Raw genomic sequence first — 26,790 nt, forward strand, 5'->3', positions numbered from 1 at the left:
GATCTCTTGAATCTTAAGTTTACATTTTATGTCTAGTATGTTAAACTAGTAAGGATCTCAGTAGTACTGAACATGTCTGTGTGGTTTGATTCTTTTCCACAGGCTGCAACAAAGAAACAAAAATATGAAAAAATTAGTGAAAAGAAGATGTCCACTCCTGTGGAAGTTTTATGTAAGGTAGGTGTGTATGTTTGATTTTGTTTTTAATATAAATGATCCAAGAACAAAAAGAAACACTTTACTTGCCAGCTTTGGAACATAAACATCCTTTTAGGAGCTAGCCATTTGCCATTAAGTATGTGTGGGGGTTTTTTTGTTTGTTTGTTTGTTTGTTTGTTTGTTTTACTGTTTCTGGTTTCTTTGAGTTCTGTCATCTGTTAAAAATTATAGAGAAAATAAGAGAGCAGGCAAACTTTTCTAATAGAGCCTCACTAATTTATGAGAAAAATTACATTTAAAAATATTCTAAGTAAAAAAAGGACATCAACAGTTGGTACAAAAGGAGTAGGGAAACAAAGGCTAGCAGAACAGAATATAAAATAGCACATGTGTGACAATATAGATGAATCAGGCTTATTTCTCTGAAATCTCAGACTTTATAGAGAAGCACATGAATTTAGAATGGAAAGATGTTCTGTGGGAAACCATGTTAGCCATGGTTTCCTACAGAAAGAAGACCACATGGTTGTCTTTTAGGCTATTGAATAACTGAAATAATGAGAAAATAATGTGTAATTACATAATTGGATGATAGAAAGTAGAAATCAGCATTAGTTGAAATAGTACTCTGGAGGAGGTAATTGGTGATATCTTTATGTGTCTCCCCATTCATAAAATTGCTTTCCCCTTTTATACATACCCTACATAGTAAAAAGGTAATATGCAAATTGACCGAAAGGTAGAATGACCAGTCACTATGACACAACTGACCACCAGGGGGCAGGCACTCGGCACAGGAGCTTCCCCCTGGTGGTCAGTGTTCTCACGCAGTTAGAGCTCTGCTTAGCCCTGTGGCTGACGGCTGGTGAGCACAGCAGCCTGTCTCCCCAGCGGCACGAGGGCTCCCAGACGGGCTGAGGGACACACACACACACACACACACACACACACACACACACAGTGCACGAATGTCGTGCACCTGGCCTCTAGTCTATAATAGAAGAGCTAATGGAGTGGGTGACTATGATCTTTTCTGAGACACCTTGGGATTCATTTTTTTCAAATTATGAAATGAATTTTAGATTAATAAATAAGACATTTTTGTGTTATAATTCACCCAAGTAACTTTAAAGCCTGTATGCTTCAAGAAGCAAAACATATTTTCTATAGACATATTTTCCATGGAACAGAAAGTTTCATTTGGCTCATTAGAAAAGTCAGCCATTTTTCCAGAAGAGAAAGGATTATAATAGTCTCTACGTGTGGACTACATCTTAATTTGATGTAGAAATTGTGGGCTGTGACTATCTTTTTTGGATTAGTCACAATTGATTCAGGGTGTACTAAACACAAAAGTATTGGGTATTATGATAAAATAGTGAGGAGTTTTAAATCTGGTTAAGAGTTTAAAAAACAAAGATATATAATATATTCATGACTTTATTTTTAGATGTTCACCCTAGAAAATAGAATAGCTTAAGAATACTTTGTAAAACTTAAAGCTGTTTATATCAATACAGTCAATAAAAATAAATGTTGCAAATAAATCCATTCTATCCTGCCTTATTGTAGATGTGAGAAATTCATTGAAATCGTAAAGTTGTGCAAAGAGACTTTTAACTTACCTCCCTTCACTTTCACATTTACTGAAGGAGAAGAGATGTAGGGATTTTTGTTACTTTAATGCTTTGCACATTTACATTCCTGGTGGCAAAATACTTTTGATGACTAATATCTACAGCCTTAGAATGTTTATAAACATCTTTGAGAATCTTCCTTAGGAAATTGAACATGGAAAAAGTTTATGCCCACAGATGTGATTATTAGTATTGTTTATAAAAAAAAAAAGTTGGGCTCCCCTAAATGTCTAGTTAAAGGGTACAAGTTAATTATGATGTCGATTGTTATGCAGCCAACTCAGAGGTTTATGAAGCAATTGGAAATTAACAAAAGGATGCTTACAATATAATGTTAATGGGGAAAATATTTCTCTACCACAATTAAATGATAAAGTAATAATAAAGTGGTCAAGATTATGAACTTTTGTTAATTTTATGAGGATACCAAGTCAGTTATTTTACTTTCAGATTGTCCAGTAAAATAATAAACCCCCTCCTCAAATACATATTTTGTTTGTATTTAAGAGCATTTATTTTTCTATCCTGAAATAAGTTTGTTTTATAACTTTGTGTTTTACTCTTGAACTTACAGGGGTTCCCTGCAGAATTCGCCATGTACTTAAACTATTGTCGTGGGCTGCGCTTTGAGGAAGCCCCTGATTACATGTATCTGAGGCAGCTATTCCGCATTCTTTTCAGGTCCGTTTTTAAGGTGTTTAAGATTCTAAAGTCCAGTGAAGGGGGAATTAGTTAAATTTACTTAACACAATTATTCTGACAAGTGGAAAATTAAAGTGGGCCCAGCCAACATGAGTAAAATTTTTAAGAAATTGATTTTGTTTGGCTTTTTACCACTTATAGTATTAATGTACTTGAAATTATTTTAGTTTGGGATGGATAAACAGTTGAATCAGGCTCAAAGTAGAATCAAACTTTTCCACAATAATTGTATTTTACGTTACATCTAAGTGACATTGGTGGTCCATGGACTCTCCAACTTTGGAGATTTATTCAATACCGAAATGAAAAGCAATTAAAATATCAATCATAGGGTATTTGATAGTGTGGAGGCAGGCCAAACTCTAGGGTTTGGATATATAATATATTCATGACTTTATTTTTAGATGTTCACCCTAGAAAATAGAATAGCTTAAGAATACTTTGTAAAACTTAGACTCTTCCCAAACCACCAGCATAGATATCTCTCTCACAGACTTAGAGACCCATTCCTACCCTCTTCCTACCCTTGTTATGATTATCCTCCAAAATAACTGACAGTGTTTTTGCTATTCATGCTGCCTTCCATTCCCACCCTCTTGCCCATTTTAAGAAACTTTAAAGAAGGCTTTTTTTTTTTTTTTTTTTTTTTTTTTTTAAGGGAAGAGGATTTATCAAATATAGCATACCAAATTTGGTGACATAATTTTCCTCCCACTTTATCATGACATGAATAAAGTGAGAATTAATTATCTGAATGGTTAAAAAAAAAAAACAATAGGGAAAGAAATCTTTTGAAAGTTATTACTCTTAAGAGAAAATATTCATTTTCTTTAAAAAAAAAAAAAAAAAAAATGCCCTGTCTTGAAAGTTCAGTTGTGTTTTAAACTAGAGTCTTATTGAAGGATTAACATATAATTTTATATTTTCCAGAACCCTGAACCACCAATATGACTACACATTTGATTGGACAATGTTAAAGCAGAAAGCAGCACAGCAGGCAGCCTCTTCAAGTGGGCAGGGTCAGCAGGCCCAAACCCCCACAGGCAAGCAAACTGACAAAACCAAGAGTAACATGAAAGGTTAGTAGCCAAGAACCAAGTGACGTTACAGGGAAAAAAATTGAACACAAAATTGGGTAATTCATTCATTTCTAACAGTGTTAGATCAAGGAGGTGGTTTTAAAATACATAAAAATTCGGCTTTGTTTAAAAACAAACAAACAAAAAAAAAACGTCCTTGGAAAATTTGACTACTAACTTTAAACCCGAAATGTCCTTGTTCATATATACATGTATATGTATTTGTATATACATATATGTGTGTATATTATATCATTTCCTCTTGGGATTTTGGGTCATTTTTAACAACTGCATCTTTTTTACTCATTCATTAACTCTTTCCAAAATAAACATTTGGTGTTGGGAATATGGTATAGTCAATAAATCCAAAATCCTAGACCTAACACTTGTTGATTATTAATAATGAAGCTGGTTAGCCATGATGTCTTGACTTTCTTTCAGACTAACAGTTAAGAATTTTTTCTGCATGTTAATGCTTTAGCATTTAAATGGAATATTGTGAATACGGTCTGATTTCAAGAGGTGAGTCTGAGTTTGGCATTGCCCCCAAAGTGTCTATCTTCTCAGTTGTAGAGCATCTAGTTTAAGCTCTTATATGCTCAAATAACTGAAAAGCTCGATGCATAAATCTCTTAGCTAATATTTACCTACATGTGTTATTTAATTTCCAAATGATCTTTTACTTTTAGCTTTATTTTTTTAAATCATGCTAATATTCAGCCTCTAGGAGTCTGATGTGGACTTGAATTCTGCAGTTAGGCCTTGCAAATTGGAAACAAATAAAAAAACTGGGGCAAATGCCATTGAACTGCTAGTCTGTTTTCTTTCTGTCTTTCTCCAACACTCTTGGTGCTAATAGGAGAAGAACTGTTAGGGAACAGCTCCATTGCTGTTGTCATACAGTTCGACTCCTGTGTTTCCTGGTTTTTGTTTGTTTTTTCCCCCCTTTCTGGGGCTTACCTCCTAACACCTGCCTACTTTCTATTAATAGAAGTAGAGGGCAGGTAAAGTTTGGTTTGGGGGCTTTCATTGTTTAATTTCTAAATGACTGCTCTAGTCTGAACTTGGTCTTCTTTGATCCATATTTTTAGGGTTGTGTTAAAACTCTTTTGTAATATAAAAGTAGGCTCTAATCTGAGGATACTTTAAGAAGTATAATTAACTGATGTCATCCTCATCCCAGCAGCTCATCTATTAGGAATGAAGTTGAGATGCTTCCATATTGGGCAAGATTCACAGTTGAAGTTTTAATGTAGTGAGGGTTCTTAGATGATGAAATTTCAGCTCAGGATAGCAAACACTAATGCTTGCCCAGTGTTCTGCCTGTGCATCTCAGTTGGGACTTAATTGCCCCTGTTGAGTGTTTTAATCATTGTAAAACTAATGATAGCACCAAGAATGTAGAAGAACTTAGAGTCTCTAAACTGAGACCTTGTTACATCTGACACCTATAGTATATTTGCTTTTTCTCACAAAATTTTTGCCTAAAGCTAGCTAGCATAATAGGATCATCATGATTTGCAGTTTCTAGAACTAAAATTAGATTGAAATCTCAGCTGACCTAGAACATTTCACTTCAGGCATTCAGCAGCCTTCTGAAAGAATTATACCTTATTTTGAGCTAGTTTCATTGTTAGTTTACTGTGTGTTTCTTACTCAATAAACAAGTAAAATTTTTGTCCTGCCCTGCCCTATCCAGGTCTTAAAGATGAACAGTTGGATCCACTGAGTTAGTATGTTTCCTTGGGGGAAAAAATTAAACTTAAGTTTAATCCTTACTTTGTACGTAGCTATTTTTTTTATAAAAAGCAACTTAAAAATCTTATAAAAATCTTATAGCATTACAACACAGAGGTTATACGAATTGTTACATTAAAATGGACTTTGCTTAACACACATCACATGTCATTGACTACTTTCAGAGATGAATGTCCATGAGGTATAATTTGACTCCAAGCAAAATATTTAGTTGCTTTCAACTAAAATGTGTCATTCCACAGAATACAAAGAACAAAAATTTTTTTGATTTTTGACTTCTTGAAAACATTTATTTTGGATGTAGAACTTAGTGCCCCAGCAAATTTTACACAAAACGGGATTTTAATGGGTTTGAAGGTGACATGAAATGAGTAAAGGGAATCAATTCCCCTTATCTTTACCCCAACCATTTCTGGGTAATACATCCGTTAAGAAATTGTTGAAGTATTGAGTTTGAAAGTTGGTCTGGATTGCTTATTCCTGATTCCAATCTCTAGTTGGGGGAAGAGTGAGAAAGAAACATCGATTGGCTGCCTCCTCACGCGCCCTAACCAGGGATTGGACCTGCAATCTAGGTTACGTGCCCTGACAGGGAATCAAACCCGAGACCCTTCCGTGCATGAGATAATGTTCCAACCAACTGAACCACACCAGCCAGGGCTATAAGGTGCTTTTCAAATAAATCCTGTCTATTTGTTGTGCACGGAGTTATATTTCTAGAATTTTTCACATCAGAGAATCCAGTTTCTTAAGTGAATCTTCGGCAAGTAAAGCTTTGTATCACAGGAATATGTATTGCTGGAAAAATCCCCCAAATGGTGGCATTCACTTGTATATTTTATGAGATTATTTTTATTTTTGAAAAATCTCTAATGTTTCTTCATAGAAAGCTATAATGACTTGTTTTAGCAATTCATTTAAAAATGTCCAGACTTTTAAGTCTAAATTCAGCTAAAAAAGGTTTATTATACGTAATAGGCTTCTATCCTAATCACTTTGCTAAAGAAAAGATCTTTTGAAATGTTCCATTCCAAAGCTCATCAAAAGAATGATATAAGCCCTAGCCGGTTTGGCTCAGTAGGTAGAGCGTCAGCCTGCGAACTCAAGGGTCCCAGGTTTAATTCCGGTCAAGGGCATGTACCTTGGTTGCAGGTACATACCCAGTAGGTAGTGTGCAGGAGGCAGCTGATCGATGTTTCTAACTCTCTGAGCCTCTCTCTTCCTCTCTGTAAAAAAAAAAAATCAATAAAATATATATATTTTAAAAAAAGAATGATATAAGAAACAAGATGTTTCTCCTAATGCCTACTGTGCTCTGTTTTAGTTTTCAGTGCTTAGATATCACATGATTATAATTATTGTTTTTATACATGTTAAAGAGAAAAAGAAAAGATTCACTTCTAATATACTTCCAAGTACTTTTCAAGACATTTAAAAAGTAAAGGAGAAGGAAATATTTGCAAGATATTACCAGTCCAATTAAGTTGCTCATTTCTTTAGTTAAGGGCAGAGATGGGAGAATTTCAGAAGGTAGTAAATCAAAGGTTGATCCTCACATAAGTCTACTGTTCTTATCACCTTAACCCATCTATCAGTCAGTTCACTACTCCAGCCATCAGTACTAAGCATAATTTTGTCATAAATACCTGGATGTCAAGTTGCTGGCATTAAAAAAATATTAAAAATGGTTTTCCATCACATTATCCTACCATATCTATGGTCTTCCTTGAATTACCTTCCAGTATTTACTGGGCTTCACGTACCATTTATGTCTAGCTTAACTTTTTCTGACTTCACCAATTGCTGCTAGGAACGTGACTGGTCACTTAGCAACGTAACCCAAATCACAGGGGAAGACCTTGAAATATCTGGAGCGAGTGGTGTGCTCTGAATACACTCAGTTCAAGGAAGTACAAGGGAGCTGCATCTGCTTGCTGAAATTTTTGTCAGCTTTTTTCACTGTGGAACAATAAGCCTGGAGAGAAGAGAACTAACACAAATGAACAGGAAATGAAGATGAGTGTGCAAGAGTTGATTTGTGATGATTTGAAGCCCATCTTCAAGGCTTGCTGGACCTGTCAAACTGGATGATACGGCGGTTCAGAAGACCCAGAAGAATACAGTGTCACTGTGATTCAGTGGCGTTTAATGCAGACCATCTACCATTTGGGGAAGGAATCAATTGTAACAGGTATTTTAAAATTCTGCAAACTCAGAAATCTATAGCAGAATGAATTCTGTGACAGGGAAGACAAGAAATCAGATCATCAGTCTGTTTTTTTTAATGCAGTTTAGGGATGATGTATACCTGGTATACTTAAGTTATCATTTATCTTATTTGCAGTGATAAAGATAAAATATTTTTCTTTTATCTTTCCTAATATAATGCTTTTCTGTGGAGAAGGGAGAGTTACTATAGGTTTTTTGTTTTTCTTTAACTTTTATACTGCCTATCTGCTTGATTCTGTGTGACCAAAAAAAGAAAACCACACAAGCACGTTATAGGAAAAGTTAATTAATATAAATGACATTGCATAATGATGAATATGAATATTATATCTAAAAAATTTTTAAAGTTAATGTTATATACTGTGAAAGGATTTTAAATTTTAAAAGCCCATCATAAACTTTTAAGCCTTACCTTAATTTAATAAAAATCCCTTTGAACTAGTTTGTGGGTCTATAAAAGAATATTCAGGGACATCTGAATTTAATTCACAAATGGGAGCAGATACATACTTTTCATATTGAGGGATAGAATCTCCTAGTTAGTTACATAAAAATAAACTTTTTTTCTTTCACAGATTTGGAAAGAAACTTAAATATAGTTATTAATTTTTTAATCTGTCACATTAACCCTCCAGACCTGTTTTAACTTTTCTTTCCCCTCTTATTGTAGGAACAAAGACACCCGTTTTTTATTTTAACTGTTGTTGCAGTGAAGATGGGCTTGGACTTTGAGAAGCCTGGCGATGCCACCTAACCACAAGACCAAAACCAAGCACACTGGGGAAAAGAATGCTTAGTACTTGAAGATGGAATGTCGGATACCTCCTGGATGCTCCTATTGAGATTTTTTTTTCTGAACAAACTGTAATAACATCTTAGGACAATTCACTGGAGAAACATTGATCCCTGGCCGGAGTGTCCCACCTACTACCGGCTAATCTGAAGTTAAATCTGGATTTGACTGCTGTATTGTACCAGGAATATTGTTAGGCTAGCCTTTAACCAATCCCTAACAATTGTAATCATTAATTGACCCAGCAGTTCTTCAAATCAGATTAAAAGATGAACAGATAAAATTATTACTTAGATATAATTTTTATCCCTGTTAAAGAAACTAGTTTTTTTCATATTTTGCCTCCAATGTAACATTTCCTTTTTAGTTTGTTAGTGACTATGGTTTTCATTTAAAGCTGTTTGGATATTCAACATAGTAATTATTCCATATAATTATGTAAGCAAGCTATGATAAAAGAAAACCCAACCATTTTCATAGTTGTGAAAAGTTTTTTTATGGCATTTAACAATAATTGCAGTACTTTAAATCAAATGCTCATCACAAAAGAGGTCATTTATTTTACTAATCCATACATAGTTTTAATTTGCTTTAAAATACTCTATTTTAAAATTGGGATTGGATTACAGATTGTGGTCAGATTTTTTAAATCAGGTTTGATTTGATAGCTTTTTTTTGGTAATGGCTTACCTTGCTAATCCTATCGATAATATATACCAGATAATGATATTCCTTGTAGTAAAGTACATTTTCAGAAAGTTCCTTATCTTTTATTTTTGGCATTTGGTTTATGAACAGTACTTGGGATAGGCACTAAAGACCTGTTCTGTTCCTAGCCTCTATTAGGCACTATGGAGAGACAGGAAGTATAGCACTGACATCTTGTCCTGGGGGCTTAGCACAATATATTTATTGAATGAATGAGGACTTTTTGGCTTCAGATAAAAAACAAACTCCTAGTTACCAAGTGAGAGAATATTTCAAAAGAGGAGCAGTTTGTGATTGACAGAAACATGGTTTGTGCTAAGAAAGTAGGAGATCAAATAGAGCTGGCTATCAGGGTAACGAGCCTTTACGTGGAAGCCCAGCAAGCCTGTCAAACATGCGGGCCACTGGCCTAGAGTTTAATTGTGGCTGAGAGGGAGGTGTGTGCAGGGTGGGAAGGCATGAGAGGTACAATAAATAAAACTAAAAGAGCAGCTTGTCTACTTTTTCAAATCAGAGACAAAACCTAGCCTTTTTTACCTTGCCAGGCCGCTGTACTGATTTTTCGGTAATTTCCGAATCTGCCGCTGTACCTAATTTTCAGAACTTTGCCTAACCTATTTTCTACAATGTCTCCAAGTTCCATCTTATTCTAACCACTTGTTTGCATGTAACTAACATTTTTCTATATCATGTTGATTTTTTCTCTTTTTAATGCAACTGATGGAGATTAAAAAAAATTTTAGAATCTGAGGTTTCTTTAAAAAAAAAACCATAATTAGTTTTGTGTTCAGTGGAATAACTCAAATAATTATGCTTTGAATACATTTATTCAAACTTATTGTTCCTTATTTGTATCAGAAATAATGTGCAGAAAAATCCTACTCACACATAGTATGATTAAAACTATACTTTCCATTTGTTAGAGCAATCCGTTTTTCATCTATTTGACAAATAGTTGTAAACATATGTTCTAGGTACTAGAAACACAAATTTAAAAAAATAGGCTTATAGGAATTACAGTCATTTCTCTAGCTTGAGGGTTGTATGCTGAATGGGATCACTGTACACTGTTCCTATCTAGAAGAATCAGGAACAACAATGTTTCTTGTTTTTCTGTTTTGTTTTTAAAAAGAGCTCGTGATTTTCAAACAGATAAAAATCAACAGTCACAACTCTAAAGCAGTCATTGGCTCAGATCTACCTAATTTCCTTAATTTGGGTGTGGCTTAAGAGTTGTTGTTTTTTAACTTGGAATTTTAACCTTTTATTCCTGTTTTTTATTTTTTTGAACAGGTTTCTAAGCATGAATCAAGGAACAGAAGAAGCAGTGCAGATGATCGGAGCAGCATTTGTTTCTCCCAAAATCTAGAAATTTTAGTTCATATGTACACTAGCCAGTGGTTGTGGACAACCATTTACTTGGTGTAAAGAACTTAATTTCAGTATAAACTGGCTCTGGGCAGCGTTGGTGATGCTGTGTCCCGAGTTGTAGCCGCTGTAATTGTGAATATTAACTGAGATAGTGAAACATGGTGTCCAGTTTTCTATTGCATTTTTTCAAGTGGAAAAGTTAACTAAATGGTTGGCACCACAAATTGGTGGAGAAATTGTGCATATGCCAATTTTTTGTTAAAATCTTTTTCTTTGAACTATACTGCTTTGAGATCTCATTTCAGAAGAACGGCATGAACAGTCTTCAGCCACAGTTGTGATGGTTGTAAATGCTCACAATTGTGCATTCTTAGGGTTTATCCACCCCTGGGGTTTGCAAGTTGTTCACTTAAAACATTCTTAAAATGGTTGGCTTCTTGTTTGCAAGCCAGCTGATATGGTAGCAACCAAAGATTCCAGTGTTTGAGCATATGAAAGACTGCCTGCTTACCTGTGCTAGAAATAACAGCATCTAAAGTGAAGACTTAAGAAAAAAACTTAGTGACTACTAGATTATCCTTAGGACTCTGCATTAACTCTATAATGTTCTTGGTATTAAAAAAAAAAAAAAAGCATATTTGTCACAGAAATTTAGTTAACATCTTAAAACTGAATATGTATGTATGTTGCTTAGATAAATGTAATCACTGTAAACATCTATATGATCTGGGATTTTGTTTTTATTTTGAAACGGGAGCTTTTTTGTTTACAAGTTCATTAAAAACTAAAAACTTTCTGTAAGGAAATGAGGGTTGTTTTTTTTAAACAACAAAAATGCCTTGCTGAGTCACTATGAAATCAAAATCTCCCCAATTTTTTAATAGACTACTTCAAGCCACTTGTTACATAAAATCCCTTTGCAAATCATTTTAGGTTTAGTGATAAAACTGTTACTCAAATTAAACTTTTTTTTTTTTTTTTAATGACTTGCAGGCACAAATACCTAGTGCTACCACTGCTAGGACTTGGTTATTGTAACTCCAGCGCCTCAGAAGAACAGCGGGACTGATTCTGAATAAATAAAAAGCATTAAAGGGTTTAACTGCAGAATGAAGTTTTTCTTCAAATTTTTTGTTAATTGGCTCTGAGCAGATTCTTAACCTTGGAGAACATCACATGTGAGATTAATGTGATCACTGACCCTCCCTAACCCACTCATTTTCTGTAGTTTTTCTGCACTTCCCTCAATCTTATATGCCAGACTTCTTTTTCTGACCTAAAAGAAAGAAAGGTTTATTGACAGGGTTTTTTTTGTGTTTTTTTTTTTTAACTGTAATTTATTCATTTAGAGCATGTCAGAATACATTTAAAAGTACTTTCGTCTGAAAATGCTGCCAGGAGCCTATAGTGTAAAAAATGTGTTTTGTAAAATAATCTTGAAATTGTAAATTGACACTAGTTTGGTCAGATTGTGTCAAGCTTAATATTTCTTTTTTATTTGAAAACTTCTTTAGCAATAATTCCATGATGACTACATTCTGCTATTAAAGGATATATTAGCACCATCACACTGCAGAAATCATGAGTATGAACTTGTGGGGTAGGCAGCTTCGCTTCTTTTCTATCCACCCACGTCAGTTAACGTGTTTGTTTCTTGACTAATAAACCCTTTGAAACTTTTAGCCAGAAATCAGTCTCATAAAGCTATTTTTGAGTATAGCTTGTGTAAAATAAAAATGTTTAGCTTTGGTAATAACTTTTCCAAGCTGAACTCCCTCTAGCAAGATATTTTTCAGTGCTTTTATTTACTATGCACTTAGACTATGCACTTTTTCTGAAATATTTTTGTAACACTTTTTTGTATTTTTGCCATTTGAAAAGGTTGTGGTGTAGTTGGTCTGTAATTAAGTTGCAGATTTATAACTGCTGTTAGCTTTGTAAATCAAAATATAGGTGTTTTTGTCCTGGTATATCGTCATTCCATCTACAGCTGGAGCTGGAATCCCATTGATCTTCTAGCTACCATTCATTTCCTTCACAGTTCACAAAAGAAGAATGTGAAACTCAGTGAATGCTGTTTACTAATCCTGTTGGGAGATGAATCTCATTTCACCAAAATTAAATTGTGTTTTTCCACTAAAATGATGATACAAGTTGAAGACACATCACTCTGAAATTGGAAGACCTCACCACTTAAGGCTCCACAATGGCTCACTCAGCTGAACTCTAGGTTACTACTATTTACTTTGTTCACCCATTGGGGTTTGGGGGTACAGGTTTTTTTTAATGTTGGGAGATGGCCATTCTAACTACTGTTGAATGTCTCTGTTTTGGGAAGGTATAACAAGAAAATAAAAAAATATATATGAAGGGAGAGACTGGTTATCTCCTCCCCATATGGTTGTGCTCATGCTCCTAAGGCCTACAAGTAGAATCTTGGGGGGTTGCTTTTATTATATTTTATCAACAAATATTAAGAGATATTTTAATCTCTACCAGTCCTTGCAGTACTATATAGTGTTTTAAGCAGAGTACACTGTAACAATTACAAACTTAATTTCATTATAATAAAAGAACAAACAAGGATTCTAGAACCCAAGCCAATAGTTTTCCCTGATGTTTGCTGAACCAGCTATCAATAAGTTCTTGACAACTTGTCTAGAGTGAACCCTGAGAATTTCAAGAAGGGGCGGCCTAGACGCTTCAGCATAGCAGTCTGTGGTGCATCTCAGATGTGCTCTCCCTTTAAAATAGACTCATGGGACTACTTTAATCACATTTCTATTGCTCACAACATTTTGGGGATTAACTCCCAAAACAAATTTTTCCACTTCCTCCTTAGAATATGTTAACAATGACAAACTTTTTAGTCTACTTTTTATCTGGAAAGGCTAGAGGTGGTGCATCGAGTATAAGTTTAATCAGGCTATGCATTCTGTATTTAATCATTAACCAGTATGTAATTGAAGTAAAATGATTGTTTTCTGAAATGAGGTTACTGTATATGCAAAAATATAATGAAAATTAGCAGTATCAGCTATTAGAGTAACTGTAAGACACATTTCAAGTTGTTGATCAAATGCCTTTTATTTTGATTGACACTGTGGACCCACAGTGACTGGAATTCTGTGGTACTACAGACTCAGCAAGTTTAAGAGACCTGAGAATTCCCACTTAGTTTTTTTGGTTTGGTCTCTGCTCCTTTCCAGCCCAGTGGAGTGAATGGATTCAGTGCTCCTTCTAGCCCAGTGAGGTGAATGGGTTCAGTGCTCCTTTCCAGCCTGGTGGGGTGAATGGGTTCAGTCTACCTTTTATTTTTGTCTAACCAGATCACTTGAAGAGGTTTTTTGAGGTACTCCTGCTATCTCTAATGTACAATCAAAATAATGAAGAAACGTTTGTAATATTGGTTACTTTAAGTATTGGGAGCATGATGAGTTAATTGGTGTCCGTACTACCCCAAGATCTGAGTCAGAGCATCTGACACATTGAGTGATTTCTGAATGAATGGAAGAATAAAATGGATGTGGAGAAAGTCTTATTAGACCAGTAGGTCCACATTCTTCATAGTGAGGTGGCCACCCAGAGTGTGTGTTATAGTTATTTAAATTTAGGATTTTCTGTTTTACTTAGTCATTTATCACTCCCAAGCATGTACTTTTTCATAGGTAAATATATGCAGAAGAGTTTGAAGAAATGAACTGAACTGCTTTGGGCTGTCTGGAGCTGGAAGTCAGAAGTGATCAAAATAATCCCATCCTAACAGTTCACGGTGTAGAAAAGAGCAATTTTATACCACAGTATAAACATTGCAAAGGAGGAAGTATTGGAGCACCTAGCAAGGACAGCCAACTCAGTCTTGAAGTTGTTCAAGGCTTTTGGAAAGAGTAGGTTAGAAATCTAGACAGAGGTGAGAGCAGCAGATGAAAAATCTGAGCTAAGGATAGGACTGAGAATGTCAGGAAGATAATAAAATAACTGCAGGGCCATTAAAGAGATGGACAAAATTGGAAGTGCCCTTTGGAAGGAAATTCAGACAAAAACGAAGAGGATTGGCTCATCCATTGGTAGTGAAAAGACGGAATCTGCAGCTTATGCCTTATTCTATCAAAATCGTGAAAAAGACTGAATCATCACCTTTGCTGAAGGTGACAAGAATCATAGTAGGGTTTAAAAGGGGTTTGTGTCTGTTTCAGTTCCAAATATCAGTTCTCCAACTTCAGTTATCTGGGGGAAGTTTTAAAGGATCATTCCCTATTAGGCTGAAATTGAGCAGCTATATGGAACTACTTCCAGTTACTCGCAAAAACTGCCCACAGTAAAATGTAAAAGTTTCTTTTGATACCATTTTAAATATTAATATAAATTGTTTTAACTTTATCCTCGGTTAAGATAAAAGCTTTTGTCTCTGAAGAAAGAATAAATTGCCCCATTAATCTACTAAATAAATTATCAAACTTTCACAAAACAAATAAGCTTCATACTAGGCCATCTCAGTGGTTTGTAATCCTTTAGTTTACAAATTGCTTTTAAGCTTTTTGTAACTTAATTTTGATATTAAAATGCAAGAATAGGACAGTGATTCTCCCTTAGGCTGTTTAACATTTTATCTCATTTGTTCTGTAATTTTTAACCATTTGAAAATAGGTTACAGATCTTGTCCCTTTAAACACCTAATACTTTTAGTGTGGTTAGTTCAATTACTAAAATCAGGACACTTTAATATTGACATGGGTTTGACATCCAATCTTTTTAGTATCAAACTCTGAAGGATCCAAAGCAAGGATCATGTATTGTGTTCAGTTGTTGAGTGGGTCTGTGTAGTGACCTTAATTTGTCTTTCATGACTTTGGGATTGTGTTTGAAATGTTTTATTTTGCAGCTGTGTTCACTGAGGACCTAAAACCTGTAGTAACTACAGCAGGAATGTGTACACCTAATATCCAGATCTCAATTTCTACATACAGAAAGGAACCATGCTTCTTGGAGAAATGTCTAACTTTAATCCCAGGGCAGAGAAAGTACAAGATGAACCTTGTACTTTCTGTTGTTCCCGGGAAGAAAGGAAATCTCAAAAAAGGATGGTGCATGTCCAAAGGGCATGGGAACCACTTGGTGGGTTCTTATTACCAAATCTACGTCAAATACATTATTCAAATAATGGTAGTAATGTAACAGTGAATGAGAATTCAAAATTCTCATTTATATACATAAAAGCCCAGCAACCAGAATGGCAGAAAACCAGAACGACTGGTGGTTATGACGTGCATTGCAGCAGCCAACCACCCTGATCCCGGCCCGCCCCCAACACCCCAATTGGGGCAGGGCTGCCTGGCCAACTACCCTGGGCCCTCTCCCCCGCTGGCCCCCATCTGGGCCGGCCAACTGGACCCCACCCATGCACAAATTTGTGCACCAGGCCTCTAGTGTTGATATAAAAAATGGGGAGAAGGGAAAGCTCTTAGAATGTCAGCTAATAAATGTAATAATGCATCAGACAATCATTTACCTAAAAGCAAGTACAACTTAGATGAGCAGAACGTATACATTGTCTTAAAAATATCTATACACAATCACATTACTTGTTGAGGGAGTTCAACAATTTTTTATTTTATTGATTTTTTAGGGCAGAAAGGAGAAACATCAATTTGTCCCACTTATTCATGCATTCATTGGTTGATTCTTGTGTGTGCCCTAACCTGTGAACCTGAAACTGTGGCACATCAGGATGACACTCTTAATCAACTGACCTGCCCGGCCAGGACCATTGAGGTGCCTACTTGCTTAAAAATACTTGGCCTGAACACTTCAGACATTAACATTTTTATCCTCATTCTCAGTGGGGAAGTATGACCATCCCCATTTTAAAGATTGCTATATCTTGCAAGAAACGGTTAACTTGTCATTCCCTTTAGATAACCAAGAAACACGTGGGACTACTTAAGCTGAGATGGGTTGGTAAATTTTTCATAGCCAGGCCTGGACCTTGATTTCCTTAAGTTTTCATACAGTTAAAACCATGATGTCCCCTTTTTATTTTTTATCACCATTTAAAATACAGAATGATATATATCAATGCTATCTGCTAGGTATTTTTCTGAGTTTTTTACATGTATTAATTTACCTAATCCTCAACTTCTATGAGGTAAGTCTGGACCCACTTTACATTCGAGTATACTGAAGCACAAGATTGGAGGGGGTGCTTAAGTTCTCTAGTTTCTTAAATGAGAACTTTTGCCCTTTTAAAAGATAATGTCTGTGTATCTTAAATGAATATCAAATAAGATGATGTGATGGGACGGTTTTTAGAAATAAGTCCTCCACTAATAATGATTGTGAGGGTCCACACTTAGGACTAAATGCTAGATCTTGTTTTCTTGGGCCTTTTGGAGATCAGTTGGTGAAAGTAAAGCCCAAAAAGATGTACAGGTGTGTTAAGGTTCCCACAACCAGGGCCTTCACCAGGGCCAAATAGTACTGTGCACATTTTTTAAAACATTTTTAGTGACACCATTAAGCCAGAGCATTGTTATATTGCATTTGTCAGCCAACCTTTACCTATTTATCACAAAGTATCTCAGCTGTGTATTGATAGCAAAAAAAAAAAAAAAAAAAAAGCCAGTTTGCTACTACAGTCTTAATAAAAACTGAAAGTACGTTTGTTTGTTTTTAAATCAGGTAACGAAAATTTTTTAATATGAGGTGAATTTAAGATACATTATGATATTCAAGAATAGGATGCATTAGTAAAATTTGTATTCTAGGTAAATTTGATTAAGTTTTGCTTGCAATTGTGAATATTTTATTCCCATGTTTGGAGCATTTCCATGTAACTAGGATTTTACGTATAGGCTATTCTAATATACTGGTATTTACTGAAAGGGGCTTCTCTCCCCCCAAGTACTAAAGTACTTTACTGTCCTGATAATGTCATTTATGGAGTAGAATATCTGGGCAAAAAAAAAATGTAGGCTTTCTTAACATTGCCATATTAAGTCAGTAATGTTACTGATTCAAAGAAATGAAATAGTTTGAATAAGCATTGGAAACAATTCCTGGGATGTCAGGCAGCCGTCCATTGGTTCTCTGCCAATGGACAGTGGCACAAGTCATAGTGGTGATAAAGTGCTACGTTAGACATTTAGGATTGGAAGAAAGGGGGGAGATGAATATTTTTAGAAACTGCTTTCAGCAGTTGCTAAGTAAATATTTTTTTTAATTGCAAGACTGGTTTGCACTGTGCTAGCATGCAGCTCTGTTAAGAGTGGTAGTATAGATGTAGACAAAAACATAAATTAGTCTCTGGATTGTGTGTGTGTGTGTGTGTGTGTGTCAAAAAAAAAAAAATCTGAAAATACTTTCAACAATTTTTAGCATTCTTTACCCCGCTGTCCCTGTCAACTAGTGAAGAACTGCTGCTTTATCTTGAATTTTGTGACAGCATGGATTTTTTTAGCCTATTATACAAAAGTGCAAGTTCTACACAAACAATGATAGGGATTAATTTTACTTCAAATAGATGACTGATTAAGGAGCATTTACTGAGTCTCAAGTGCCAGAAACTGCTACTCCCAGGGATATATGCAATATGGGATGTTTACCAAGATAAATGCAATACTTGTGGAGCAGATAGAGACCAGAGAAGATAATCTCAGAATTACATCTTGAAGGATGAGTATGATTTTATGAGGCCAAGTAGACTCACCCTGAAGAAACTAATCTTGGAAGAATGGTATAGCAAAACACATCCACGTGAATAGTGTAATAGAGCCAAGATGAGTGATACAGGTGGTGAGTGCTAGAGGTTCACATCTGTCAGATGACGAGATTGTCCTGAGTCAAGTTTAGAGTAAGAGGAAAAGTCTCAGCCAGCCACATCTATCTAAAGACATTGTTATTGGTTTACAAGTAGATCTGAATGATCATGAGGTAAATGGGGACAGAGGAGGTGGATAGAGTAAGAACAGCCTCAAATTTGTGGTGAGGACTCCTTGGGCTCAATCACATTGAAGCAAGTCTGTTGGATGCTAAGGCTGATAATCTCCTCTGGTCTAAATATATTCTAATGTTTTAAATGCCACTTGTCCATCTTTGATTTCTATCTTTAGCAGGAAATGTGCTATATTTATAACTGGGCATGAGGAAGGGAAATTCCAGACATTAATTTTACTCAAGTGTGCATTGTCAGGAGCCTTGATAAGATTTTGCAGCTTTCAAAGTATAGATATAGCCAACGCTATGCCTTTTGTCTCAAGATATACAGAGTGATAACAAGCTAAGATGGATAAGCAAGAAAATAGCAATGCATGGAAAGTAAACAAAGGTCATTGCATTTTGAAGCTCTCTCTGATCTGCCTATGAAATATCCTCTTCAAGGTCACAGCTGATTAGTGGCAGGGCTAGGACTGAACCCAGCTGATGCCCTTTTGTCACTAAACTACTCCAAGCCCAGGGCAGTTATCCTTAGTTCCCGGACCAGCAGCAGCTGGGGACTTGTTAGAAATGCAAATTCTCTGCCCTGCTCCAGACCTGCAGAATCAGCCCTGAAGTGAGAAACGGGCCAAAATGAACTGGCAAAAGACCTAAGTGTAAAGATCTATTTCAGTTTCCTCATCTATAAAAAGAGAATAATCACTAGATTGTCACCATGCTGCTGGTTGAGTGGTCAGAAAAAAACCATATACGTCAAAATGTTTGCCCCAGACAGTGGAAGGCTGAAACATCCCTGCCCCATTCCACACCTGGTGACATGTTAACTCAAAGTAGCTGTGGTGGGGAATGGGAAACCCTATATAACCAGGGCTGCCCGCCCACTCCCACCCCAGCACTCCACTGGCTCGATTACAAAGTTCCTTGTCCTGGTTTGTAACTCTCAGAACTTGAGTTAGAATTACTTTTTAAGTGATTGTTAGAATCCCTGTAAGTTGCAAACTTTAAAAAAAAAATGGTTTAGGAGAAAAGTCTGGCTTACATAACCCAAGGACTTCATTTTCTATCAACTCCTCTAAATCCTGGGAAGCCTCACACTTTTTAATAACAGGCTGGGGTCAGAAGTGCCCTGCGTGAGAGAGCTGTAGTAGAATGGAGAATTGTCAGTACAAGGGCGACAGTTGGAACTAGGAGGGAGTGTTTCCAGGCTCAGTTTTGCTCGATGTGAAGAAGGTTGAACACAAAGCTCTGGGGCATACGAGGATAAAGAAGGATGCATTACTGAGGAAGGATGGGGAGCAGTTACAAAAGAGGGCCAGCAGAAAGTCAGCCGGAGGTGGAGGGAGAAGCTGTATTAGTCAAGGTACTTCGTGCTAATTGCGGGCGTGGACAAATTCTAGAATAGTGACTTTATGGAAAATGCATTTCTCCTTCGATCTGGAGGCACACCAGCAATCAACTGCCTCGGCAGGAGTGATGTGTATCTTTTTTTTTCCCCCCCCCAACAACCATTGGCCAGACCTAAAATGTATCTGCCACGAACCCTCATCAATATAGGGAAAAGGACAAGTATTTAGGAAGTTCTAACCTTCTTGGTCACGGACTGTTTGCAAGTGCCGTTGTAGAGAAAGTTGGGTGTGTCGGGGGCCTGCTGTTGGAACTGGCGAGTACGCAGGCCAGATCCAGGAAGGCAGAGCCTGGAGTTTAACCCTGATGGCTCTCTGGCACGCCTCTCCTTGGGACTTGTCACACAGGAAAGCAAGCCATGCATTCTCGTTGCTAGGAAATGTGTAAACACAGCAAGAAATAACCTGCCTGTTTGCTGAGGGCTTAGCCTTGCCACTTTCCCATAAATGACCAACAGCTGCTTGCCGCTGGGGGGAGGTGGCGGCTACAGTTCTATTTCGGCAAAAGAATTCGGAAGGAAAGCCTGTCTCCCCTGCTGGAAGAGGAGTCTTTTAGGGCAGAAGCCATAGCTTCTTTTTTCCCTTGTGTTCACAGAGCCCAGCACAAAAAGGTGACCCGGAAAGCTGCTGTTGCATAGTAATGCAGACTAGAATAGCATTAGCCTTCTTTCCACACACACCAGTGAGCTGTTGAGTCATTGGGTTTGCGGTCAATTAAAGTCCTTCATTATTTCTTTTCAAGGTCTGTTGCCAGGCCACATCTATCTTGGACCTATGCAAAAAGTAAAACAAAATAAATTCTTACATGCTGATTTTAGACTCAAAACTTTTAAATGGCTCCAACATACTCTCCAGATTCAGCTTCCTGAATACAGAATTGTAATCTTCTCCCTGCTGTAAAAGGAATTTTGTCAATGCCTGATCCTGGGCATGTGTATGTATATGTCGTGTTGAAGAAAGTTTTCAAAGGGTCGTCAGTGTGTTGCAGGCCTAATCTGACAACTTCCATTCTCTTCCTCCAAACTAAGCTGACCATCCTCCCGATGCTGCGGTGGTCTGGAACCAAAGCCGCAGTATCTCCTGGGTATGCTATAGACGCCAAAAATCAGAGTGCTTTGATCGAATATCAGTGAGCAACTCCATTAGAGCTCTCTCCAGTGCTGTGCCATGACCTCTTTTCTCTAAGGCTGCTTCCCTGAAGGAGCTTCTAGAACCAGGTGGAGCAGCTTTACCATACGCCCACTGGCTGGAGGCCCCAGAGAGTAGAAGCTTCTAGGGCCCCGGCTGCCTTCAGCCCTCAGGGACTTAAACCCTCCTGGAGTCCCTGGGATTCTTCTTCCGTTTCTATCTTTCTCTTTCCAGGTTTAAATCTCTGGATCTGGTGCCAGAAACTCCCTAGAGCTGAAAAGCAGGATTGTTTTCTGTCTCCCACTCGAACCACCTCTCTCCTAGTTGACTCTCTCTGTGGGATAAAGACTCACCCTGTGTAATTAGCAAATCAAAGCAGCTGTCTGAAATGATGGTGTGGCTCTCAAAAACAGCATCCACCAAGACGTGGCCTCTGAGAACATTCTCCTCCTGAAAACTTTCGGTGTCAGCTTTTGAGTCACAATCAGCTCTGACACAGCATAGGGAATTAGCTGGCTCTATCCCATTTACTAGTCCCGTGTTCAGCAAACTGCAGCTTGTGAGCCACATGCGGCTCTTTGGCCCCTTGAGTGTGGCTCTTCCACAAAATACCACTGCCTGGGCAAGTCTATTTTGAAGAAGTGGCGTTAGAAGAAGTTTAAGTTTAAAAAACTTGGCTCTCAAAAGAAATCTCCATCATTGTACTGTTGATATTTGGCTCTGTTGACTAATGAGTTTGCCGACCACTGCACTAAACCACTCTAGAGAATTGTGGCGTTGGCTCCAATTCACCTCCGTTAGCATTTTCGTTCAGGGCATTAACTTGGCTTTTGTCTCTAAACCTACTTGGATTCTCGCCTCTTTCTGACCACATTCATTATCTCGGGTTTCACCAGGACTCACTCTCCTTGGCTGGCTCCCATTTCTAATAAAGATGAAGTCATAACATCAAAGCTGTGTATGTACATCAGTCACTTCCTCTTGCATTAACCTTTGATCTGAAACAAAAGCCAGAATCCTCTGAGCTTCTGGAAGGCAACTTGCTTGAGGCCTTGGAAATACTAGTGGAGACAGAAGATGAGGTTTGCTAGACTTCACTCTGTTCCCGACAGAAACCCTGGTTAGCTGCCTCTCCACCTGAGACTCAGTTGCTGCATCTGAACAATTAGATACACATTGCTCTGTGTTATCCTCTTACCTGGGATCAAGGGGAAGGCGAAAGCTGCTATGTTCAGAAGAGTGCCAAGCACACAGGGAGCTGTTGACTAATATTATCTGCCAGTATTAATATCCAAGAGGAAGGCGCTGCCCAGAATTTGAGGCACTAGGAAATCTTTCTCATGATCTTGGGGAACATGATAGATTAGGTGGATTTTGATGGATTGAAATGTTAAGTTTATCATCGTCCCAGTTGGACTAACAAGGGCCACATGGCTGAGGTCTGAGCTGGTAGGGAAAGTGGGCAGGCCAACTGCTTTGCCAGCTGGACCCACCCAGCTGGTTTCCCCAGCTCTCAGGGGGCGGCTGGGGTGGTGCCCTGCTGTGGATGAGTCATGGGCGCTGCATGCCTGGGCAGCAGTTAGCCTTACCTGCCTCGTGGAGAAAAGGCTGGGGCCACCCGGAAAAACCAGTCCAGCCTGGGGTGGCTGCCCGGGGAAGAGCCTGTTCTCAGCCCTGAGATGGGCAATGGGAAATGCTCCCGGGGGCACCGGGGAAAGAGCCCCAGCCTCGCCTCGGACAACTCAGGTCTATTGGAGCAAAGAGACCCACCTGCAGACAGGAGCTGGGAGAAGCTCGTGTGTGGTCAAGATCTCAGCACTGGAGTCTCCGGGGGGTGGGGGAGTGGAAGGAGCTCTGGGCATGGCTTCCAGCCACACACACTCTAGCTGTTTTGACTTTAGGCAAATCACTCACCTTCTCAGCTCTAAAGGAGGGGATGACACTTGCCCCATGAAATTTTTATGGGAATTCAATAATGTTTTGTAAAACAGGTCAATATAAAGGACTTTGCAAACGTCTCGCTGGTGGAGTTGAGGGCTTTCCAGGCAGAGCCAAAGCAAGGGCTGCGGGTGGAAAGGGATGTCTCCTGAGGGTTGAGGAGGCCAAGGAGAATTCTGAAGAGCTGAGTGCAGGTGGGGAAGGGGAAAGATGGGGCGGTGCCTCAACTAGGGTGTGTGTGTGTGTGTGTGTGTGTGTGTGTGTGTGTGTGTGTCATGAAGGCCAGATGATAGAAACAGGCTTTTACATCGTAGGCCACCGGGAGCCTGTCAGTGTGTCTGCAAGGGTTTAGGGGTGACTTCAGGGCTCTGGAAGGCAGGGCTCTACTGTGTCTTTAAATATAAGGGTTGGCCTGTTTCCTTGGGGAGGTGACATAGACCATGAAGACAAGGCAAAACAGCCTACCCTGGACACACCCACAGCAGGTAGCCTCACCCTCCTTTACCCTTCACCCTTCAGGAAAGATGCCAGTGGTTGACCCTAGGCTTGGCTCTAGGATACTCCTGGACCGATTTCCTTTAGGCCCTGATCCCAGTGGGCTCTCTGGATATGGTTGTAAAATGAAAGAAAAAGTCACTGGAGCCAAAACCGGTTTGGCTCAGTGGATAGAACGTCGGCCTGTGGACTGGAGGGTCCCAAGTTCGATTCCGGTCAACGGCATGTATCTTGGTTGCGGGTACATCCCTAAGGGGGGTGTGTAGGAGGCAGCTGATTGATGATTCTCTCTCATGGATGTTTCTAGCTCTCTTTCCCTCTCTCTCCCTCTCTGTAAAAAAATCAATAATATATATAAAAGTCACTGGGGACTCTGGCCAGGCCCTATATTTTGCAGGAGGGAGAAGAGCCCAGAATGGGAGCTTGGTTACCGGACTAAGGCGCTCCATTCACCTGATACATCAAAGCCCAATCATACTCAAACAGGAGTTTGTAGCAAAGAAAGTAGTTTATTAGTTGAGAAAGTGGTGCAAAGCCTGGAGTCACAGGTAAGCCAGACTAAAAGACCTGGTTCCCTGATGGCTTCCAGAAGATGCACTACATAGGGGAAAAGACCGCTAAATCGTTAAAGGAGTTGGGGTCATGGGCTCTACTGATTGGCTGGGGCTGTTGGAGGCGGTGAACCGGCACCAGGTGTCTGACCAGGGGGGTCAGACCAAAACTGGGTTCAGCAACCTTGGTACTTGGGTTCTGGCTAGAAAAGAATTCAGAGCCAAGACTCAAACTGTAAAAGAACATTTATTTGGTAAATCATAAAGGTAGAAAAATAATTCCTAAAAGAAATGGACTTAGGAAACAAGCTATAGAGGTAAAAGAGGGCCCTTGGGGCTCAGGAGTGAGGGAGCTAATGGTAAGTGCCTGGGGCGGGGAGGGGTGAAGGGAAGGGCGAAGGGAAAGGCTTGCAGGGAGAGCACACCTGGTCCTCCCGTAAGGGTTTGAAGGGCGGAGAGTTTAGGGGAGGCCCCGGGGGAAGATCTCAATAGAATACTCAGCAGTTTTCCAGGTGTGTCCTTTCAGGGTTGTGGGCTCCACTGATTGATTGGCCAGCACCAGAGCAGGGGGTCTTGATTCGATGCAGCTGGTCCCGAGTCTGATTTTGTTGAGTATTTGGGCCTGGAGCTGAAATTCAACTGAGGCCTAGATGTTATCTCTATGGAGGACATGTCAGGGGGTCCAAACCCCACAACCAGGGATATGCTAGGGGAGGGAGAGTCACCCCAGAGGTGAGGTTCCCCCTACAATTGATTGTCCATTGCTAGACACTTTGGGCTTTCCACCCTGGTGATCTTCTGTACCTGGCCCATCATCCTAGCTCAAGTCTAACTGCCTACACCGGGCCAGAGTAGGGAGCAGTAGATCAGGTCTCATGTCAGCCAGGGCCGTGTTCCGTCTGGTTTCATGGGGGTGTGGTACGTAGGATTGTTCCACTTTCATGGGCCTTGGGCCGAAACACGACTGAAGTCAAGAAGTTATTGTTACCCCTAGCTGGTTTGGCTCAGTAGATAGAGTGTCGGCCTGGGGGCTGAAAGGTCCTGGGTTCAATTCCAGTCAAGGGCATGTACCTTGGTTGTGGGCACATCCCCAGTGGGGAGGGGGGGGCGTGCAAGAGGCAGCTGGTCGATGTTTCTCTCTCATCGACGTTTCTAACTCTCTGTCCCTCTCAATTCCTCTCTGTGTAAAATCAATTATATATATATATATATATATATATATATATATATATATATATTTATATTTTTTAGTTTGACCACAGCTCTGTTTCTGTGGTCAACAGACCGGAGGCTTTGTTCTTAAGATGATTTGATGCTGACCTGACTCTGATGTCCTAGGGTTTAATGATTAAGGAAAGGAGTGGATGGACAGAAAGGAGGAAGGGTCACGTTCAAGAGATGGAATTTCTGCTCAGTCACAGCTTGATGTCCACAAGCCACAGGGCGGGCAGGCAGGCAATGGGAGAGCCAGGCCTGCAAATGCAGAGTTCCTCCCTTCAGTCCAGACTTCCCTGTGAAAGAACACCTCCTGGCCCTGGGAGAAAGAGCCTTGCTATAGGAGGGATCCCTTTGTCCCGCCCCACAGGGTGCTCTGCACCTCTCCCACCTGGAGGAGGAGAGGTGAGGTCAGCAGTTCCCGAAGCAGGGGAGGGGGCCCTGCCTGGGTGATGTCAGTCTCCATCTCACCTCTGCTGCTCCAGCTCCAGCCAGGAGCCTTGTCGAGCAACCTCTGCCTCCTTGGGAAGCCTCCAGGAGGATCACAAGGAAGCAGTCCATGTCTGCATTTTGCGTTTTCCAAAGGCTTTCGCACACCCTGTCCAGAGAGGCTGGGGGCTGCTCCTCTCCCTCTTCTAGCCGGTCCTGTTGGCCTCCACAGGGGACAGCAAGGCCCCTTCCTGTCTCTCAGTGCCTAGAGGTCAAGGTCCCCCTGGAGAAGCACAGGTGGGAGAGCAGAGACGCAGTGCAGTGAGGGAACCCAGAACTGGCCCCGGGCTTCCTGGCCTTCCTACAGTCTCTCTCCAGGGTGGCAGCCAGCAGCGCTCTCCCTTTACTAATACTCAGCCAGATCCACTGAGCCCTCCACTCAAAACTCCACCTCACTCTGGTAAAGCACAAGTCTGAACACTCTACACTCTCTTTTACCCTCTGTCACTTCCTAAATCTCAATCTATGGCTCTCCCTCAACCACCCTCCAGCCACCCTGACCCCTCACAGCTTCCCTCTGGCCAGAGACAGGCAGCTTCTGTCGCAGGGATTTGCACTTGCAGACGACCTGGAGCACAGCGCTAGGATCTTTGCTGAAATGTTACCTTCTCAGGGTCTTCTCCAACCACCCTACTCCTCACCCCTTTCCCTGTTTTTCTTCAACAAGCATACTGTATACTTATTATTTTAAAGTAACAATAATCTCAATCTTGGCTAGGAGGACAATGACACGAGATGTTTTTGTCAGATTATTTACTGCTGTATCCCCAGGATGCAGCATGGTGCCAGGCACATAGCAAGCCCTCTACAAAAGCCTGTTGAACACTGAAAAGATAAACGAAGAAATGCATAAATGAATTTTAAAAGTTTTTAAAATCAATTTTAAAGGCCAAAACCGGTTTGGCTCAATGGATAGAGCGTCAGCTTGGGGACTGAAGGGTCCCGGGTTCGGTTCCGGTCAAGGGCATGTACCTTGGTTGCGGGCATATCCCCAGTAGGGGGTGTGCAAGTGGCGGCTGATCAATGATTCTCTCTCATCGATGTTTCTAACTCTCTATCTCTCTCCCTTCTTCTCTGTACAAAATCAATAAAATATATTTAAAAAAAAAAAAGAATCAGTATTTAAAATCTATTTTAAAGAGAGAGGGGAAAAAAAACATTGATTTGTTGTTTCACTTATGCATTCACTGGCCAATTCTTGTA

General features: G+C 39.4%; 1 protein-coding gene and 1 long non-coding RNA gene across 7 annotated transcripts in view; one reads left to right on the forward strand and one right to left on the reverse strand.

The window, feature by feature from the left end:
* The window catches only part of CSNK1A1 (casein kinase 1 alpha 1), a 39,089-nt gene extending 26,279 nt beyond the window's left edge, over positions 1-12,810 (forward strand). For 2 of the 6 annotated variants that reach the window (XM_084884221.1, XM_084884224.1), the window contains 4 exons: positions 103-177; positions 2,371-2,477; positions 3,429-3,577; positions 10,359-12,810. In XM_084884221.1, the coding sequence (XP_084740347.1) occupies positions 103-177; positions 2,371-2,477; positions 3,429-3,577; positions 10,359-10,366 (339 nt within the window). In that variant the 3' untranslated portion in view covers positions 10,367-12,810. Of the gene's footprint in view, positions 1-102; positions 178-2,370; positions 2,478-3,428; positions 3,578-7,145; positions 7,528-8,234 lie in introns of those variants that run through there. The other 4 variants (XM_084884223.1, XM_084884225.1, XR_014795031.1 and 1 more) reach the window with 3 other exon arrangements.
* Positions 11,534-24,269, reverse strand: LOC311622826. The gene is made up of 2 exons (XR_014795036.1): positions 13,745-24,269; positions 11,534-13,673 (listed from the first exon to the last, which is right to left on the reverse strand). It is a non-coding gene; the product is annotated as an uncharacterized lncRNA (long non-coding RNA).
* Positions 24,270-26,790: the final 2,521 nt, after the last annotated feature.

Source organism: Pipistrellus hanaki, assembly GCF_964339955.1.
Source record: "Pipistrellus hanaki genome assembly, chromosome: 5".
NCBI classification, from domain to species: domain Eukaryota; kingdom Metazoa; phylum Chordata; class Mammalia; order Chiroptera; family Vespertilionidae; genus Pipistrellus; species Pipistrellus hanaki.